General features: G+C 39.6%; 1 protein-coding gene across 1 annotated transcript in view; it reads left to right on the forward strand.

The window, feature by feature from the left end:
- Positions 1-822: 822 nt before the first annotated feature.
- Positions 823-22534, forward strand: part of SGSM3 (small G protein signaling modulator 3) — a gene marked incomplete at its 5' end in the record, with an annotated part of 74605 nt that continues 52893 nt past the window's right edge. Inside the window, 6 exon segments of the mRNA XM_053721292.1 lie at positions 823-877; positions 963-1090; positions 2403-2558; positions 2649-2703; positions 11647-11696; positions 14590-14742. Coding sequence (XP_053577267.1) covers positions 823-877; positions 963-1090; positions 2403-2558; positions 2649-2703; positions 11647-11696; positions 14590-14742 — 597 coding nt within the window.

A 22534-nucleotide genomic window follows, 5' to 3' on the forward strand; every position in this document is an offset into this window, starting at 1 on the left:
AATTGCATTCTCTGTCTGAAACATGGATTTCACGTCCCTTTAACTCTAACACCATTTTTTACATTGACTATAATAGCATGATTACAATTCATTATGCTATTAGTTTCCCGCTGTGCCAGAAGCTCTCTTCAAATTAATTATTTTATTTATAACCCCTTACTAAAACTTGTTGGTTAAGCTTCACGTCTTTATACTAGGGGCCCCTATCTTAGGCACGTAGGTATTTTTGCACTCTGTAACAGTTGACAGCTGTTTGGTAGCTGTATTGTGTACTGCAGGTGAGCGCGCACGATACAGAGCGGGAGTGTTACATATTTGCATTGGCTGCATCTCTCTCTTTTATTCATGTGTTTCTTATGCATGCTGGGTAACTTTTACACTGTGTATAAAATGGCAAAAAAATGTACCGCTCCCCGAAGCGCACAATACAGCTGTAAAAACTCAACTGCATCACTGATCTGTGAATATTCACCGCCTCTGTCACAGGGTGTGAGATAACATGAGCACTAATGATTTATTATTGTAAATACTGCTCATGTCCTGATAATGATCTGGTTTTCCACATGAAACCCAGAAACGGTCCTCAGTAATGACTTTAAATGGGACTATAAATGGTTTTCTGGCCTTTCAGATGTAATACATCTTGTTTATTAGCGGAGACAGCGCTAAATTTAGTTTGTGTTCCGTATTCACAGAATAGTTTTTTTTCTGCTTTTTAAAAATGAAACCACAAATCATACGTAATGGTTTTTCGCACGTTTTTAATTGTCTTGTGCAAATGAAGAATTCTCTGCTACTTTACACTTGTCTGTTTTATTGCAGATAATGAGACGACAGAGTCAGCGCAGAAAATCCGGGATCACAATGCTGTTGTTTGGTAAGCGAGGATTTGTCTTGGAAGCAGTTGGCTCTCTGCTTTGTATGTAAATGTGTGCGAGATCTCTAATTTCTTGTCCTTACAGGCGATGACGACTTTGAGGCACTGAAGTCAAAAAATATCAAGCAGACGGCGCTGGTAGCTGATTTGCGAGAGGCCATCATGCAGGTCGCACGGCATTTCCAGTGCACAGACCCCAAAAACTGCAACATTGTGAGTCAGACTTTATCATTAATCTCAAACAAGTGTCTTTATGCATAGAGAAACAGCACTTTGTATACATGTTAAAGGGATATGAAACACAACATTTTTCTTTCATGATTCAGATAGAACATAAAATTTTTAACAACTTTCCAATTGATCAATTTTTGCTTTATTCTCTTGGTATCCTTTATTGAAGAAGCAGCAATGCACTTCAAGGAGCTAGCTTAACACATCTGGTGACCCAATGATAAGAGGCACATATGTGCAGCCACCAATCAGCAGATAGCTTCTACCTTCTGAGCCTACCTAGGTATGCTTTTCAACAAAGGACACCAAGAGAACTAAGCAAATTAGCTAATATAAGTAAATTGTAAAGTTGTTTAAATGTGTTTGTTCTATGTGGATCATGAAAGAAAGCATTTGGGTTTCATGTCTCTTTAAATTTAACTATATATATATAACAGGAAATGCATGTTTGTGAGTACCTGATCCCAAGGGACACATTGCTCACTAATTAACAATAATGACATTTATATCTGACGTCAGTTTAGCTGCTGCCAGATAAAACAGATGTTTCTGGAGGAATCTTGTGATCAGCCACTGGGAAACCCAAGCAACAGCTTAAGTAAACTTGTCCGTTCCCAGAACTGATTGAAGAAAAAAACAAACTTTATCCCTTTAAGAAAATAAGAGCGTACTTTTTATATAAAACAATATTTAGCATGATGATGAGTCCTGTATTTAGGTCACTTACCCTAAGCACAATTTGTATATAGCAACACTTCCTTTGTGGGCAGATGATAAAATATGTCTGTGCTCACCTAAGAAGTAATTTCATGTGGTTACAACCAGTTCCATGGATTTGTCAGACAGGTTACTATAAATATATATATCTAAAGAATACACTGCATTTCATTAATTACACTAATTTGTGTCTGGCGCCCTGTTGGGTTGGTATTGAACCAGTAAACAGTAAAGTGTTTTCACATACAGGTAAATGTTTTGAGATTGCTTTAAAGGGACGTAGTACAAACAGAGTAAAGTGGTCTAACATGAAAGGTTAGCATAGCAAACTGGGCCCTATATAATTTATATATAGTACCTGATAAGCTGGGATGCATACGCACTGTGCATGGGATAGCTAGGGACGCTATACTTTATATTGTTATCTCATTGGGTAACTTGTAAGTGATAAGTTTTATTCTGGTATTTTAGCAGGAAATAAATGACCCCTGTTGCTTAAAAGCAGTTTATTTTCCTTGACTATTTTCCATTAAAAAATGTAAATGATGAAATGTGACCTCAATCTCTCTACTCTCAGGACCTGACTCCCGATTACTCAATGGAGAGCCACCAGAGGGATCACGAGAACTATGTGTCCTGCTCCAGGAGCAGGCGGCGCAGGGCCAAGGCTTTGCTGGACTTTGAGCGCCATGATGATGACGAGCTCGGGTTTCGCAAGAACGACATCATCACGGTAACTGCAGGGCACGTGGATGACAGCATGAGAACTAGGCGCTATGGTGTAGCTGTTAGTTGTAGTAACCGATGTGTCCTCTCTCCGCAGATCATTTCACAGAAGGATGAGCACTGCTGGGTGGGAGAGTTAAACGGACTCCGAGGTGAGAAAATTCATTTATCTTTTTTAGTTTTCCCTCTCCGGCCCTTCGCTAAACTGTCCGATCACACGTCACAAGGTGCTGCTGCAGATATCTGCACGGTTCAGGCCTTGAGACCTTGATGCAGTGGTGCATAGAAAAGAGCAGCAATAACACAGGTCACGTATGTTTTGTTTGGAGAAAGTTAAAGGGAAATGGAAATTGAGGAAACTTAGCCCCTTTCCATAAGAGCATAATGATGTAGGCTCAGGAGCGGTCACATGTCTTGGGCACTGTATGTATGTTACCAAATTTGAATTGTTTTGCAGCCTAGGGACACACCCCTTGAAAAGTCTCTAGGTTACCTTATCCTCTACTGTGACCAGTTAGGGGCAGATATATAAATACGCTCCTGCACAGATCAAGCAATAAGTGTGTAGCATGTTACAGCGTAAGGTTTTTGGATTCTGTACGATGCACTTGATTCTTACTGGATCAGAGAAAAATTAAATTTTACAAAGGTAAATTACAAAGAAAGCAGCAACATAAAAACATTATTAAACACTTAATGAGGAATTATATTTTTAAGTTTTAATCCCTTTAAATCCCTTTAAATCAGGGATGTCCAAAGTATGTCCCTTGGGCCACATCCAGCCCTCTCAGGTATTCAGTGTGACCATCAGTGCCACTGAGCAGACAAGAGCTCAGTCATTTATTAAGAAAGGAGCTCTTCACCTCTCATTAAAAGGACAGTGTTTACAAGATTTATCAGCCACCTGCAGTAAACTAATTTGCCAGGTAAATTTTATATGCTTACTGCTCCTTTAAGCATTTGTGCCAATTTTTTTGTCAGTTTGAGTCAATGGAACAAAATAAGTGGGGGGAAATAAAGCGATCGTATTTTCTCAAGTGCGCAAACCCGACATGAAAATATTTAAATATTTTTATATATATATATATATATATATATATATATATATATATATATATATATATATATATATATATATATATATATATATAAAAATAGAGTTATATCTAAGTATAAATATATACAGATATATATTTATATATAGGAATATATATTTAAAAATACTTAGAATATATTCTGCTATGTGAATGGGAAATATTTACAGTAAATACACAGTATAACACTTTATTAAATATGAATATTGCATGAATAAGTTTTTATCCACTTGACCGTAAAGGGCTCCAATGCACTTCCTCTCACACCTGAGACCTCATATCTTTCAGCCCTTATAACTTTTTTGTGCAATATTTAATTTTTTTTTTTATTAGACAGTGTTATTATGAGTGTTGCTGTAGTTAGTAATGTATTTATTAGATAGTGTTATTATGTGTGTAACTGTTCTGTGTAATGTATATTTATTAGATAGTGTTATGTGTGTAACTGTACTATGTAATGTATATTTATTAGATAGTGTTATTATGTGTGTAAATGTACTGTGTAATGTATATTTATTATCTGGTGTTATGTGTGTAACTGTACTGTGTAATGTATATTTATTAGATAGTGTTATCATGTGTGTAACTGTACTGTGTAATGTATATTTATTAGATAGTGTTATTATGTGTTTAACTGTACTGTGTAATGTATATTTATTAGATGGTGTTATTCTGAGTGTAACTGTGCTGTATAATGTATTTTTATTAGATGGTGTTATTATGAGTGTAACTGTACTGTGTAATGTATATTTATTAGATAGCTTTATTATGTGTGTAACTTTACTGTGTAATTTATATGTATTAGATGGTGTTATTATGAGTGTAACTGTACTGTGTAAGGTATATTTATTAGATAGTGTTATGAGTGTAACTGTACTGTGTAATGTATATTTATTAGACAGTGTTATGTGTGTAACTACTGTGTAATGTATATTTATTAGATAGTGTTATTATGTGTGTAACTGTACTGTGTCATGTATATTTATTAGACAGTGTTATGTGTGTAACTGTACTGTGTAATGTATATTTATTAGATAGTGTTATTACGTGTGTAACTGTACTGTGTCATGTATATTTATTAGATTGTGTTATTATGAGTGTAGCTGTAGTTAGTAATGTATTTATTAGATGGTGTTATTATGTGTGTAACTGTGCTGTGTAATGTATTTCTCTTGCAAGGTGTATCCAGTCCACGGATTCATCCTTACTTGTGGGATATTCTCATTCCCTACAGGAAGTGGCAAAGAGAGCACACAGCAGAGCTGTCCATATAGCTCCCCCTCTGGCTCCGCCCCCCAGTCATTCTCTTTGCCGCTCTAACAAGTAGCATCTCCACGCGAGGGTAAAGTGAATGTGGTGTTAGATTTGAAGTTTTTATATCTTCAATCAAAAGTTTGTTATTTTTAAATAGTACCGGTTTGTGCTATTTACTCTCTGGCAGAAATATGATGAAGAAATTCTGCTGAGAGGAAAATGATTTTAGCATGTTGTAACTAAAATCCATTGCTGTTCCCACACAGGACTGAGGAGTACCAGAAAACTTCAGTTGGGTGGGAACAGTTTGCAGGCTTAACTGCTTTGAGGTATGTTTCAGTCATCTTTTTTCTAGTCAAGACAAGATAATGCTACGAAGACTGACAAGATTCCCCCATGTGGGAAGAGAGGCTTATTTAAGTGGGCTCAATTCTCTGGTTATCACTTTAACAGGGCAATCGATTATTTTGTTTAGAAAAATACCTCTTTATTGACACTTTTAAGCACTTTTGATGTGTTTAATGGGGTTTTATTCCACATGGCATTATTTTTAGTCACCTAAATTGGGTTCTGAAGGCCCACAGCTCCGGAGTGGAGTGGGAGGGCTAATTTGGCGCCTCAGTTGCGCAGTTTATTCTGACAAGATTTCCCTGCATGCTGCTTCACATGGGTCCAGAGACTGCTTGAGGACTTCAGGAGGCTTGATTTTTCTCAAATCAATCCTTAGGGAAGTACTTGCTGTGCAATCATATCGAAGCATTAGGCACATACCTGTAAAAATTTCAAGAGATTTGGTTCATTTTTCACGTTTTGTAATAATTGTGTGCGCTTTTATTATCTTAAAGGCACACGTACCATTTATTGCAAATTGTATTTTTTATTACATAAAGTGTTTTTCCCAAGCCTGCTTGTGTATAATACCAAACTGTTAAACATGTCTGACACCTAAGGAAAAGCCTTGCTCTATGTGTTCAGAAGCCATGGTGGAACCCCCACTCAAAATGTGTCCCAAGTGCACTAATGTGTCTATACACTTTAAAGATCATATATGTGTCACTTAAAAATATAGCCCTAGATGATTCTTTGAACTGAAGGTAATGAAGGATAGTCCCGCCGTCCTCTCCCCATGTGTCCATCACCAGCTACGCCTGCTCAAGCGATACCTAGTACCTCTAGTGCATTAGCACCTATTACACAACTGGCGCTAGTCATGGATAATTCCCTTGCGGTCTTTCTATCCAAACTGCCAGTTTTTCCCTAAAAAGCGCGATAACTCTGTTTGAGAACAGATGAGGAGCAGTCGGAAGCTTTGGGAGGCTTATCTTGATGTACCCTCACAACACTCTGAAGTAGGGGCGAGGGGATGTTATGTCTGAGGGAAAAATTTCAGATTCAGGTAAAGTTTCTCAGCGGGCAGAATCAGATTCACTAGCATTTAAATTTAAATGGAACACCTCCGCGTACTGCTTAGGGAGGTCTTATCAACTCTGGATGATTGTGACTCTATGGTGGTCCCAGAGAAATTGTGTAAAATGGACAAATATCTAGAAGTCCCCTGTATACACTGATGCGTTTCGATCCCTAAGAGGGTGGCGGATATTGTGGCTAGGGAGTGGGAAAGACCAGGTGTACCTTTTGTTCCCCCACCTATCTTTAAGAAAATGTTCCCATAACTGATCCCAGTGGGACGCGTGGCAGACGGTCCCTAAGGTAGAGGAAGGCAGTTTCAACTCTAGCCAAGCGCACAACCATACCAATTGAAGACAGTTGTGCTTTCAAAGATCCTATGGATAAAAAATTAGAAAGTTTACTAAAGAAAATATATTCGTTCAAACATGGTTTCCTTCTCCAACCTATTGCCGCATTATTACCTGTAAACCTACTTGCAGCGGCTTTCTGGTTTGAGGCGCTGGAGGAGTCGCTCCAGACGGAGACCTCATATGACGAATAGAATAATGCTCTAAAGCTGGCTAATTCTTTTATCACAGGTTGCCGCTTTGCAATTAGCTAAGTTAGCGGCGAAAAATTCTAGTTTTTGCCCCTCATGGCGCGCAGAGCGCTTTGGCTTAAATCATGGATCGGCCGACGTGTCCGTCCAAAACAAAATTACTGAATATCCTTTCCAAGGGAAAGACCCCTTTTCGGGCCCGAGTTGAAAGAGATTATTTCGGATATCACTGGGGGAAAGGGCCCATGCCCTCGCGCAAGATAGGCCTTTTAAGGCTAAAAACAAGGCTAATTTTCCTTCCTTTCGCAACTTCAGGAGCGGTCCCTGCTTCTGCTTCTGCTTACCGCAAAGCAAGAGGGTAACACTCACAGCCCAAGGCAACCTGGAAGCCTTTGCAGGGCTGGAACAAGTGGTAAACAGGCCAAGAAGCCTGCAGCTGCTACTAAGACAGCATGAAGTGGTAGCCCCCGATCCGGGACCGGATCTGGTAGGGGGCAGACTCTCTCTCTTTGCTCAGTGCTTGGGGCAAAGAGATGTTTCCCGATCCCTGGGCATTAGAGATAGTTGCTCAGGGATATCTTCTAGAATTCAAGGACTCTCCTCAAGGGGAAGGTTCCACATTTCTCGTCTGTCCCTACAGACCAGACAAAGAAAAGAGGCATTCTTACGCTGTGTAGAAGATCTACTCAAGATGGGAGTGATATATCCAGTTCCAATTACGGAACAAGGACTGGATTTTTACTCAAACTGTTTGTGGTTCCCAAAAAGGAAGGAACTTTCAGACCAATCCTGGATCTAACAATTCTAAACAAATTCCTCAGAGTTCCATCTTTCCAAGATGTGAAACCATTCGGACAATCTTACCGATGATCCAGGAGAGGTCAATATATGACTACCGTGGATCTAAAGGATGCGTACCTTCATATTCCTATCCACAAAGATCACCATCAGTTCCTAAGGTTCGCTTTTCTGGATAAGGCATTACCAGTTTGTGGCCCTTCCCTTCGGGTTGGCCACCGCTCCCAGAATTTTCACAAAGGTGCTTAGGGTCCCTTCTAGCGGTACTGAGACCGCGGGGGCATTACAGTAGCAACCTATCTGGACGACATCTTAATACAGGCGTCGTCTTTTCCCAGAGCCAAGGCTCATACGGATATTGTTCTGGCCTTTCTAGGTCTCATGTGGTGGAAGGTGAACACCCGAAAATGTTCTCCTGTCCCCGCTCACAAGGGTTCCCCTTCCTGGGAACATTAATAGACTCGGTAGATAGGATTGAAAATATTTTCTGGCAAGAGGTCAGAAGGTTAAAGCTTCTAAGTACTTGCCGAGTTCTTCATTCCATTCCTCGGCCATCTGTAGCTCAGTGCATGGAGGTAATCGGATTAATGTAGCAGCAATGGACGTAGTCCCTTTTGCTCGAATTCATCTCAGGCCACTGCAATTGTACATTGCTCAAACAGTGGAAGGAGATTATGCAGATTGGTTTTCTGGTCCAGTTGGATTTGAGGAGACAAAAGATTCTCTTCTCTGGTGGTTGTCCTCAGGAATCAACCTGTCGCAGGGAATGTGCAGGGGCCGTGGTCTGGGAATCCCTGAAAGCTCAGGCCTATGGTCCTCGGGAAGAGTCTCTTCTCCCGATAAACATTTATGGAACTGAGAGCAATTATTCCAACACGCTCCAGGCATGGCCTCAGCTAGCGGCGCCCCCCACCACCCGCCCCCAAGTCATCAGATTTCCAGTCGGACCAACATAACGACTGTAGATACATAAATCATCAGGGAGGAACAAGAGTTACCTTAGCGATGAAGGAAGTAACCAAGATAATCAGGTGGGCGGAGGGATCACTCTTTGCCATCTATCTGCAATTCACATCCCAGGATGTAGACAACTGGGAAGCGGATTTCCTAAGTCATCAGATTTTCACACCGGGGGAGTGGGAACTCCACCCAGAGGTATTTGCTCAGCTGAACTCAGCTATGGGGCATTTCCCAGAGTTGGATCTGATGGCGTCCCGTCAGAACACCAAACTTCCTCTTTACGGTTCCAGGTCCAGGGACCCCAAGGCGGCATTGATAGATGCTCTAGTAGCGCCTTGGTCCTTCAATCTGGCCTATGTCCTTTCCACCGTTTCCCCCTTCTCCCTCGGCTGGTAGCCAGAATCAAACAGGAGAAGGCCTCGGTAAATTCTGATAGCGCCTGCGTGGCCACGCAGGACTTGGTATGCAGACCTAGTGGACATGTCATCTGTCCCTAATACAGGGTCCATTCAAGCATCCAAATCTAGTTTCTCTGCAGCTGACTGCTTGGAGATTGAAACGCTTAATTCTATCCAAGCGTGGGTTCTCTGAATCAGTCATAGATACTCTGATCCAAGCTAGAAAACCTGTCACCAGGAAAATTTACCATAAGATATGGCGGAAATATCTTTGTTGGTGTGAATCCAAGGGTCTACTCGTGGAGTAAGATTAGGATTCCAAGGATATTGTCTTTTCTCCAAGAAGGATTGGAGAAAGGTTTATCAGCTAGTTCCTTAAAGGGGCAGATATCCACTCTGTCTATCTTTTACACAAGCGTCTGGCAGAAGTACCAGATGTTCAAGCGTTTGCACAGGCGTTAGTCAGAATCAAGCCTGTCTATAAACCAGTGGCTCCTCCATGGAGTCTAAATTTAGTTCTTTCAGTTCTTCAAGGGGTTCCGTTTGAACCTTTACATTCTGTAGATATTAAGTTATTATCTTGGAAAGTTTTGTTTTTGGTAGCTATATCTTCTGCTCGAAGAGTTTCTGAATTGTCTGCTTTGCTGTGTAATTCACCCTATCTGGGGTTCCATGCAGATAAGGTAGTTTTGCGTACCAAACCTGGTTTTCTTCCTAAAGTTGTTTCTAATAAGAACATTGACCAGGAAATCATTGTTCATTCTCTGTGTCCTAATCCAGCTTCTAAGAAGGAACGGCTTTTACACAATCTTGATGTGGTTCGTGCTTTGAAATTCTATTTACAAGCAACTAAGGATTTCAGACAAACATCATCTTTGTTTGTTGTCTATTCTGGTAAGAGGAGAGGTCAAAAAGCGACGGCTACCTCTCTTTCCTTCTGGTTCAAAAGCATCATCCGATTGGCTTATGAGACTGCTGGGCAGCAGCCTCCTGAACGAATTACAGCTCATTCCACCAGAGCTGTGGCTTCCACTTGGGCCTTCAAGAATGAGGCTTCTGTTGAACAGATTTGTAAGGCAGCGACTTGGTCTTCATTGCATACTTTTGCCAAATTTTACAAATTCGATACTTTTGCTTCTTCGGAGGCTATTTTTGGGAGAAAGGTTTTGCAAGCAGTGGTGCCTTCCGTTTAGGTTACCTGTCTTGTTCCCTCCCTTCATCCGTGTCCTAAAGCTTTGGTATTGGTATCCCACAAGTAAGGATGAATCTGTGGCCTTGATACACCTTGCAAGAGAAAACAGAATTTATGCTTACCTGATAAATTACTTTCTAGCGGTGTATCCAGTCCACAGCCCGCCCTGGCAATTAAGTCAGGTTAAAATTTCTTGTTTAAACTACAGTCACCACTGTACCCTATGGTTTCTCCTAACCGTCGGTCGAATGACTGGGAGGCGGAGCCAGAGGGGGAGCTATATGGACAGCTCTGCTGTGTGCTCTTTTTGCCACTTCCTGTAGGGAATGAGAATATCCCACAAGTAAGGATGACTGGATACACCGCAAGAGAAAGTAATTTATCAGGTAAGCATAAATTCTGTTTTTTATTAGATGGTGTTATTATGAGTGTAACTGTACTGTGTAATGTATATTTATTAGATGGTGTTATTATGAGTGTAACTGTACTGTGTAATGTATATTTATTAGATAGTGTTATTATGAGAGTAACTGTAGTTAGTAGTGTATTTATTAGATAGTGTTATTATGTGTGTAACTGTACTGTGTAATGTATATTTATTAGATGGTGTTATTATGTGTGTAACTGTACTGTGTAATGTATATTTATTAGACAGTGTTATTATGAGTGTAACTGTACTGTGTAATGTATTTATTAGATGGTGTTATTATGAGAGTAGCTGTAGTTAGTAGTGTATTTATTAGATAGTGTTATTATGTGTGTAACTGTACTGTGTAATGTATATTTATTATCTGGTGTTATTTTGTGTGTAACTGTACTGTGTAATGTATATTTATTAGTGTTATTATGAGAGTAACTGTACTGTGTAATGTATTTTTATTACACAGTGTTATCATGAGTGTAACTGTACTGTGTAATGTATATTTATTAGATAGTGTTATTATGAGTGTAACTGTACTGTGTAATATATATTTATTAGACAGTGTTACAATGAGTGTAACTGTACTGTGTAATGTATATTTATTAGACAGTTTTATTATATGTGTAACTGTACTGTGTAATGTATATTTATTAGATAGTGTTATTATGAGTGTAACTGTACTGTGTAATATATATTTATTAGACAGTGTTACAATGAGTGTAACTGTACTGTGTAATGTATATTTATTAGACAGTTTTATTATATGTGTAACTGTACTGTGTAATGTATTTATTAGATAGTGTTATTATGAGTGTAGCTGTAGTTAGTAATGTATTTATTAGATAGTGTTCTTATGTGTGTAACTGTACTGTGTAATGTATTTATTAGACAGTGTTATTATGAGTGTAGCTGTAGTTTGTAATGCATTTTTGATGTGTTTTTTGTTTGTTTCGCAAAACAGTTAACCAGAGCTCTGAGGACGTGGTAATCATTCTAATTATCACTCTCTTCTGTTTTCTTTTCTGTTTAGGTTGGTTTCCTGCGAAGTTTGTAGATATCCTCGATGAGCGAAGTAAAGAGGTGAGAGCGAATATATTAGTTTGCACTGTAAATAATGATGGGTCTTTGCTGATGACGTACTGCGATATTGTGCATGTGAGAGAGGCTGTCGGTATCCAGTGTCACAGGAATTCATATTATCCCTCTGTATTAGCTGCTGATAACGTAGTGTGATATTGTGCACGTGAGAGAGAGGCTCTCAGTATCCAGTGTCACAGGAATTCATATAATCCCTCTGTATTAGCTGCTGATAACTTAGTGTGATATTGTGCACGTGAGAGAGGGGCTCTCTGTATCCAGTGTCACTGGAATTCATTTAATCCCTCTGTATAGCTGCTGATAACATAGTGCGATATTGTGCACGTGAGAGAGGGGCTCTCTGTATCCAGTGTCACTGGAAGTCATATAACCCCTCTGTATTAGCTGCTGATAACTTAGTCCAATATTGTGCACGTGAGAGAGAGGCTCTCGGTAGCCAGTGTCACATGAATTCATATAATCCCTCTGTATTAGCTGCTGATGACGTACTGCAATATTGTGCACGTGAGAGAGAGGCTCTCAGTATCCAGTGTCACATGAATTCATATTATCCCTCTGTATTAGCTGCTGATGACGTACTGCAATATTGTGCACGTGAGAGAGAGGCTCTCAGTATCCAGTGTCACATGAATTCATATAATCCCTCTGTATAGCTGCTGATAACGTAGTGTGATATTGTGCACGTGAGAGAGAGGCTCTCAGTATCCAGTGTCACATGAATTCATATTATCCCTCTGTATTAGCTGCTGATGACGTACTGCGATATTGTGCACGTGAGAGAGAGGCTCTCAGTATCCAGTGTAACAGGAATTCATTTAATCACTCTGTATTAGCTGTTGATAACGGAGTGCGATATTGTGCACGTGAGAGAGAGGCTCTCGGTATCCAGTGTAACAGGAATTCATTTAATCACTCTGTATAGCTGCTGATAACGTAGTGCGATATTGTGCACGTGAGAGAGGCTCTCAGTATCCAGTGTCACATGAATTCATTTAATCTCTCTGTATAGCTGCTGATAACTTAGTGCGATATTGTGCACGTGAGAGAGGCTCTCAGTATCCAGTGTCACATGAATTAATTTAATCCCTCTGTATTAGCTGCTGATAACGTAGTGCGATATTGTGCACGTGAGAGAGGGGCTCTCAGTATCCAGTTTCACATGAATTAATTTAATCCCTCTGTATTAGCTGCTGATAACGTAGTGCGATATTGTGCACGTGAGAGAGGGGCTCTCAGTATCCAGTTTCACATGAATTAATTTAATCCCTCTGTATTAGCTGCTGATAACGTAGTGCGATATTGTGCACGTGAGAGAGAGGCTCTCGGTATCCAGTGTCACAGGAATTCATATTATCCCTCTGTATTAGCTGCTGATAACGTAGTGTGATATTGTGCACGTGAGAGAGAGGCTCTCAGTATCCAGTGTCACAGGAATTCATATAATCCCTCTGTATTAGCTGCTGATAACTTAGTGTGATATTGTGCACGTGAGAGAGAGGCTCTCGGTATCCAGTGTCACTGGAATTCATTTAATCCCTCTGTATAGCTGCTGATAACATAGTGCGATATTGTGCACGTGAGAGAGGGGCTCTCTGTATCCAGTGTCACTGGAAGTCATATAACCCCTCTGTATTAGCTGCTGATAACTTAGTCCAATATTGTGCACGTGAGAGAGGCTCTCGGTAGCCAGTGTCACATGAATTCATATAATCCCTCTGTATTAGCTGCTGATAACGTGTGATATTGTGCACGTGAGAGAGAGGCTCTCAGTATCCAGTGTCACAGGAATTCATATATACCCTCTGTATTAGCTGCTGATAACGTAGTGCGATATTGTGCACGTGAGAGAGAGGCTCTCGGTATCCAGTGTCACAGGAATTCATATATACCCTCTGTATTAGCTGCTGATAACTTAGTGTGATATTGTGCACGTGAGAGAGAGGCTCTCGGTATCCAGTGTCACAGAAATTCATTTAATCCCTCTGTATTAACTGCTGCTAACTTAGTGTGATATTGTGCACGTGAGAGAGGGGCTCTCGGTATCCAGTGTCACATGAATTCATATAATCCCTCTGTATAGCTGCTGATAACGTAGTGCAATATTGTGCACGTGAGAGAGAGGCTCTCGGTATCCAGTGTCACTGGAATTAATTTAATCCCTCTGTATAGCTGCTGATAACGTAGTGGGATATTGTGCACGTGAGAGAGGCTCTCAGTATCCAGTGTCACATGAATTCATTTAATCACTCTGTATAGCTGCTGATAACTTAGTGTGATATTGTGCACGTGAGAGAGGCTCTCGGTATCCAGTGTCACATGAATTCATATAATCCCTCTGTATTAGCTGCTGATAACGTAGTGTGATATTGTGCACGTGAGAGAGGGGCTCTCGGTAGCCAGTGTCACATGAATTCATATAATCCCTCTGTATAGCTGCTGATAACTTAGTGTGATATTGTGCACGTGAGAGAGGCTCTCAGTATCCAGTGTCACATGAATTAATTTAATCCCTCTGTATTAGCTGCTGATAACGTAGTGGGATATTGTGCACGTGAGAGAGGCTCTCAGTATCCAGTGTCACATGAATTCATATAATCCCTCTGTATTAGCTGCTGATAACGTAGTGTGATATTGTGCACGTGAGAGAGAGGCTCTCGGTAGCCAGTGTCACAAGAATTCATATAATCCAATAAACTGTCACAGCACCATTATAGAAAGCACTTTATTGAATCCTTTGTGGCAACGTTTCGGCCTACTTGGCCTTAGTCATGATGCATGTAAGTGATAAGGAATTCATATAATGGCATTAGCTGTTAATGTGCACAGTGATGTCACGTCCTCGTGTCTAACACAAGCTGTTCCTTACATATTGCAGTATTCAGTGGCCGGGGATGATTCAGTGACAGAAGGAATCACTGACCTTGTACGCGGAACGTTGTGTCCCAGCATTAAGGCCATCTTTGAGCACGGACTGAAAAAGCCGTCTCTTTTGGGTGGTCCGTGCCACCCGTGGCTGTTCATAGAGGAGGTGAGTAACATTATTGCCCTCTTCAATCCTTTGTGCATCTGTATAGTGTGATAAGATAACCGAGAGAGAAGATCTCTGAAACACTGGGCTATTAATGTGTTAAATCACTGCTCTGTTATACACAATTAATTGATTTAACCCCATGGTTGCCCAGGACGCAGCAGTGATTTTTAACTCCTTAATTACCCATAACAGCAGTGGCATTATTAAAGGGACACTGAACCCAATTTTTTTCTTTTGTTATTCAGATAGAGAAGCAATTTTAAGCAACTTTCTAATTTACTCCTATTATCAATTTTTCTTCATTCTCTTGGTATCTTTATTTGAAAAGCAAGAATGTAAGTTTAGATGCCGGCCCATTTTTGGTGAACAACTTGGGTTCTCCTTGCTGATTGGACAGCACCAATAAACAAGTGCTGTCCATGGTTCTGAACCAAAAATGTGCTGGCCCCTCAGCTTAGATGCCTTCTTTTTCAAATAAAGATAGCAAGAGAACGAAGAAAAAATTGATAATAGGAGTAAATTAGAAAATTGCTTAAAATTGCATGCTCTATCTGAATCATGAAAGAAAAAAAATGTGGGTTCAGTGTCCCTTTAACACTTAACTACCCTCAGCATAGACGAGCAATCAGCATGTAAATTACTGCTACACACCTTACACAGCAGTGATTTAAAGTACATTTAAAAGGACTAGATTGATTATTCAGTTACAGAGCAAAATTAAAAAGCAAAAAAACACATTTGCTCAATTTATTTCCATTATCAAAGTTACTTTATTTCTTCTGATATCCTTCATTAAAAAGCAGGTAGGTAGTCTCAGGATGTACCTTTCTGTAACACTATATGGTAGCAAGAATGCTTTTAAAACTGTTATACCTTTGCACAATATGCGATCCAGAAACATGCACTCTACCTACCTAGGTATGCTGTTCAACAAGCATTACCATGAGAACAAAGTAAATTATTACCTTTTTGAAAAATTGTACTCTCTATCTAAATCATGAAAGAAGAATTTGGAGTTTTATGTCCATTTGTACTGTTAGTACTGTACTTATACGGAGCTATACAGATGCATATTGATTTAAAGTGTCACAGCAGTGAAACACTGACATACAAACATCAACAATAAAATGTTTACTGGTGCAGCTCACAAGGGGTTTATTTTGCACTACATTATCCTAGTAACAAAGAGCCATACGGTATTAGTGCTGTTGTGTAACTCGCTGACACTATATCTGTATAAAGCCATACGGTATTAGTGCCGCTGTGTGACTATATGACACTATATCTGTATAAAGCCATACTGTATTAATGCCGCTGTGTGACTATATGACACTATATCTGTATAAAGCCATGCGGTATTAGTGCCGCTGTGTGACTATATGACACTATATCTGTATAAAGCCATACGGTATTAGTGCCGCTGTGTGACTATATGACACTATATCTGTATAAAGCCATACGGTATTAGTGCCGCTGTGTGACTATATGACACTATATCTGTATAAAGCCATGCAGTATTAGTACCGCTGTGTGACTATATGATACTATATCTGTAAAAAGCCATACGGTATTAGTGCCGCTGTGTGACTATATGACACTATATCTGTATAAAGCCATACGGTATTAATGCCGCTGTGTGACTATATGACACTATATCTGTATAAAGCCATACGGTATTAATGCCGCTGTGTGACTATATGACACTATATCTGTATAAAGCCATGTGGTATTAGTGCCGCTGTGTGACTATATGATACTATATCTGTAAAAAGCCATACGGTATTAGTGCCGCTGTGTGACTATATGACACTATATCTGTATAAAGCCATACGATATTAATGCCGCTGTGTGACTATATGACACTATATCTGTATAAAGCCGTACAGTATTAATGCCGCTGTGTGACTATATGACACTATATCTGTATAAAGCCATATGGTATTAGTGCCGCTGTGTGACTATATGACACTATATCTGTATAAAGCCATATGGTATTAGTGCCGCTGTGTGACTATATGACACTATATCTGTATAAAGCCATACGGTATTAGTGCCGCTGTGTGACTATATGACACTATATCTGTATAAAGCCATACGGTATTAATGCCGCTGTGTGACTATATGACACTATATCTGTATAAAGCCGTGCAGTATTAATGCCGCTGTGTGACTATATGACACTATATCTGTATAAAGCCATATGGTATTAGTGCAGCTGTGTGACTAAATGACACTATATCTGTATAAAGCCATATGGTATTAGTGCCGCTGTGTGACTATATGACACTATATCTGTATAAAGCCATATGGTATTAGTGCCGCTGTGTGACTCCCTGACACTATATCTGTATAAAGCCATACGGTATTAATGCCGCTGTGTGACTCCCTGACACTATATCTGTATAAAGCCATACGGTATTAATGCCGCTGTGTGACTATATGACACTATATCTGTATTAATGCCACTGTGTGACTATATGACACTATATCTGTATAAAGCCATACGGTATTAATGCCGCTGTGTGACTATATGACACTATATCTGTATAAAGCCATACGGTATTAATGCCGCTGTGTGATTATATGACACTATATCTGTAAAGCCATACGGTATTAATGCCGCTGTGTGACTATATGACACTATATCTGTATAAAGCCATACGGTATTAAAGGGACAGTCTAGTCCAAAATAAACTTTCATGATTCAGATAGAGAATGTAATTTTAAACAATTTTCCAATTTACTTTTATCACCAATTTTGCTTTGTTCTCTTGGTATTCTTAGTTGAAAGCTAAACCTAGGAGGTTCATATGCTAATTTCTAAGCCCTTGAAGGCCGCCTCTTCTCTCAGGGCATTTTGACAGTTTTTCACCACTAGAGGGTGTTAGTTCATGTTTATCATATAGATAACACTGTGCTCACGCACGTGGAGTTCCAGTGAGCAAGCTTTGATTGGCTAAAATGGATGTCTGTCAAAAGAACTGAAATAAGGGGGCAGTTTGCAGAGGCTTAGATACAAGATAATCATAGAGGTACAAAGTGTATTAATATAACAGTGCTGGTTGTGCAAAACTAGGGAATGGGTAATAAAGGGATTATCTATCTTTTCAAACAATAAAAATTCTGGTGTAGACTGTCCCTTTAATGCCGCTGTGTGACTCCCTGACACTATATCTGTATAAAGCCATACGGTATTAATGCCGCTGTGTGACTCCCTGACACTATATCTGTATAAAGCCATACGGTATTAGTGCCGCTGTGTGACTATATGACACTATATCTGTATAAAGCCATACGGTATTAGTGCCGCTGTGTGACTATATGACACTATATCTGTATAAAGCCATACGGTATTAGTGCCGCTGTGTGACTATATGACACTATATCTGTATAAAGCCATACGGTATTAGTGCCGCTGTGTGACTATATGACACTATATCTGTATAAAGCCATGCGGTATTAGTGCCGCTGTGTGACTATATGACACTATATCTGTATAAAGCCATACGGTATTAGTGCCGCTGTGTGACTATATGACACTATATCTGTATAAAGCCATACTGTATTAGTGCCGCTGTGTGACTATATGACACTATTTCTGTATAAAGCCATACGGTATTAGTGCCGCTGTGTGACTATATGACACTATATCTGTATAAAGCCATGCAGTATTAGTACCGCTGTGTGACTATATGATACTATATCTGTAAAAAGCCATACGGTATTAGTGCCGCTGTGTGACTATATGACACTATATCTGTATAAAGCCATACGGTATTAATGCCGCTGTGTGACTATATGACACTATATCTGTATAAAGCCGTACAGTATTAATGCCGCTGTGTGACTATATGACACTATATCTGTATAAAGCCATATGGTATTAGTGCCGCTGTGTGACTATATGACACTATATCTGTATAAAGCCATATGGTATTAGTGCCGCTGTGTGACTATATGACACTATATCTGTATAAAGCCATACGGTATTAGTGCCGCTGTGTGACTATATGACACTATATCTGTATAAAGCCATACGGTATTAATGCCGCTGTGTGACTATATGACACTATATCTGTATAAAGCCGTACAGTATTAATGCCGCTGTGTGACTATATGACACTATATCTGTATAAAGCCATATGGTATTAGTGCCGCTGTGTGACTATATGACACTATATCTGTATAAAGCCATATGGTATTAGTGCCGCTGTGTGACTATATGACACTATATCTGTATAAAGCCATACGGTATTAGTGCCGCTGTGTGACTCCCTGACACTATATCTGTATAAAGCCATACGGTATTAATGCCGCTGTGTGACTATATGACACTATATCTGTATAAAGCCATACGGTATTAATGCCGCTGTGTGACTATATGACACTATATCTGTATAAAGCCATACGGTATTAATGCCGCTGTGTGACTATATGACACTATATCTGTATAAAGCCATACGGTATTAATGCCGCTGTGTGACTATATGACACTATATCTGTATAAAGCCATACGGTATTAATGCCGCTGTGTGACTATATGACACTATATCTGTATAAAGCCATACGGTATTAATGCCGCTGTGTGATTATATGACACTATATCTGTAAAGCCATACGGTATTAATGCCGCTGTGTGACTATATGACACTATATCTGTATAAAGCCATACGGTATTAAAGGGACAGTCTAGTCCAAAATAAACTTTCATGATTCAGATAGAGAATGTAATTTTAAACAATTTTCCAATTTACTTTTATCACCAATTTTGCTTTGTTCTCTTGGTATTCTTAGTTGAAAGCTAAACCTAGGAGGTTCATATGCTAATTTCTAAGCCCTTGAAGGCCGCCTCTTCTCTCAGGGCATTTTGACAGTTTTTCACCACTAGAGGGTGTTAGTTCATGTTTATCATATAGATAACACTGTGCTCACGCACGTGGAGTTCCAGTGAGCAAGCTTTGATTGGCTAAAATGGATGTCTGTCAAAAGAACTGAAATAAGGGGGCAGTTTGCAGAGGCTTAGATACAAGATAATCATAGAGGTACAAAGTGTATTAATATAACAGTGCTGGTTGTGCAAAACTAGGGAATGGGTAATAAAGGGATTATCTATCTTTTCAAACAATAAAAATTCTGGTGTAGACTGTCCCTTTAATGCCGCTGTGTGACTATATGACACTATATCTGTATAAAGCCATACGGTATTAATGCCGCTGTGTGACTCCCTGACACTATATCTGTATAAAGCCATACGGTATTAGTGCCGCTGTGTGACTATATGACACTATATCTGTATAAAGCCATACGGTATTAATGCCGCTGTGTGACTCCCTGACACTATATCTGTATAAAGCCATACGGTATTAGTGCCGCTGTGTGACTATATGACACTATATCTGTATAAAGCCATGTGGTATTAGTGCCGCTGTGTGACTATATGACACTATATCTGTATGAAGCCATACGGTATTAGTGCCGCTGTGTGACTATATGACACTATATCTGTATAAAGCCATACGGTATTAATGCCGCTGTGTGACTTTATGACACTATATTTGTATAAAGCCATACGGTATTAGTGCCGCTGTGTGACTATATGACACTATATCTGTATAAAGCCATACGGTATTAATGCCGCTGTGTGATTATATGACACTATATCTGTATAAAGCCATACGGTATTAGTGCCGCTGTGTGACTATATGACACTATATCTGTATAAAGCCATACGGTATTAGTGCCACTGTGTGACTATATGACACTATATCTGTATAAAGCCATACGGTATTAGTGCCGCTGTGTGACTATATGACACTATATCTGTATAAAGCCATACGGTATTAATGCTGCTGTGTGATTATATGACACTATATCTGTATAAAGCCATACGGTATTAGTGCCGCTGTGTGACTATATGACACTATATCTGTATAAAGCCATATACGGTATTAGTGCCGCTGTGTGACTATATGACACTATATCTGTATAAAGCCATACGGTATTAGTGCCACTGTGTGACTATATGACACTATATCTGTATAAAGCCATACGGTATTAGTGCCGCTGTGTGACTATATGACACTATATCTGTATAAAGCCATACGGTATTAGTGCCGCTGTGTGACTCCCTGACACTATATCTGTATAAAGCCATACGGTATTAATGCCACTGTGTGACTCCCTGACACTATATCTGTATAAAGCCATACGGTATTAGTGCCACTGTGTGACTATATGACACTATATCTGTATAAAGCCATACGGTATTAGTGCCGCTGTGTGACTATATGACACTATATCTGTATAAAGCCATACGGTATTAATGCCGCTGTGTGACTATATGACACTATATCTGTATAAAGCCATACGGTATTAATGCCGCTGTGTGACTATATGACACTATATCTGTATGAAGCCATACGGTATTAGTGCCGCTGTGTGACTCCCTGACACTATATCTGTATAAAGCCATACGGTATTAGTGCCGCTGTGTGACTATATGACACTATATCTGTATAAAGCCATACGGTATTAATGCCGCTGTGTGACTATATGACACTATATCTGTATAAAGCCATAGGGTATTAGTGCCGCTGTGTGACTATATGACACTATATCTGTATAAGGCCATACGGTATTAGTGCCGCTGTGTGACTATATGACACTATATCTGTATAAAGCCATATGGTATTAATGCCGCTGTGTGACTATATGACACTATATCTGTATAAAGCCATACGGTATTAGTGCCGCTGTGTGACTATATGACACTATATCTGTATAAAGCCATATGGTATTAGTGCCGCTGTGTGACTATATGACACTATATCTGTATAAAGCCATACGGTATTAATGCCGCTGTGTGACTATATGACACTATATCTGTATAAAGCCATACGGTAGCTGTGTGACTCCCTGACACTATATCTGTATAAAGCCATACGGTATTAGTGCCGCTGTGTGACTATATGACACTATATCTGTATAAAGCCATACGGTATTAGTGCCGCTGTGTGACTATATGACACTATATCTGTATAAAGCCATACGGTATTAGTGCCGCTGTGTGACTATATGACACTATATCTGTATAAAGCCATATGGTATTAGTGCCGCTGTGTGACTATATGACACTATATCTGTATAAAGCCATACGGTATTAGTGCCGCTGTGTGACTATATGACACTATATCTGTATAAAGCCATACGGTAGCTGTGTGACTCCCTGACACTATATCTGTATAAAGCCATACGGTATTAGTGCCGCTGTGTGACTATATGACACTATATCTGTATAAAGCCATACGGTATTAGTGCCGCTGTGTGACTATATGACACTATATCTGTATAAAGCCATATGGTATTAGTGCCGCTGTGTGACTATATGACACTATATCTGTATAAAGCCATATGGTATTAGTGCCGCTGTGTGACTCCCTGACACTATATCTGTATAAAGCCATACGGTATTAGTGCCGCTGTGTGACTATATGACACTATATCTGTATAAAGCCATACGGTATTAGTGCCACTGTGTGACTATATGACACTATATCTGTATAAAGCTATACGGTATTAGTGCCGCTGTGTGACTATATGACACTATATCTGTATAAAGCCATACGGTATTAGTGCCGCTGTGTGACTATATGACACTATATCTGTATAAAGCCATACGGTATTAGTGCCACTGTGTGACTATATGACACTATATCTGTATAAAGCTATACGGTATTAGTGCCGCTGTGTGACTATATGACACTATATCTGTATAAAGCCATACGGTATT

The sequence above is a fragment of the Bombina bombina genome, chromosome 7 (genome assembly GCF_027579735.1).
Source record: "Bombina bombina isolate aBomBom1 chromosome 7, aBomBom1.pri, whole genome shotgun sequence".
NCBI classification, from domain to species: domain Eukaryota; kingdom Metazoa; phylum Chordata; class Amphibia; order Anura; family Bombinatoridae; genus Bombina; species Bombina bombina.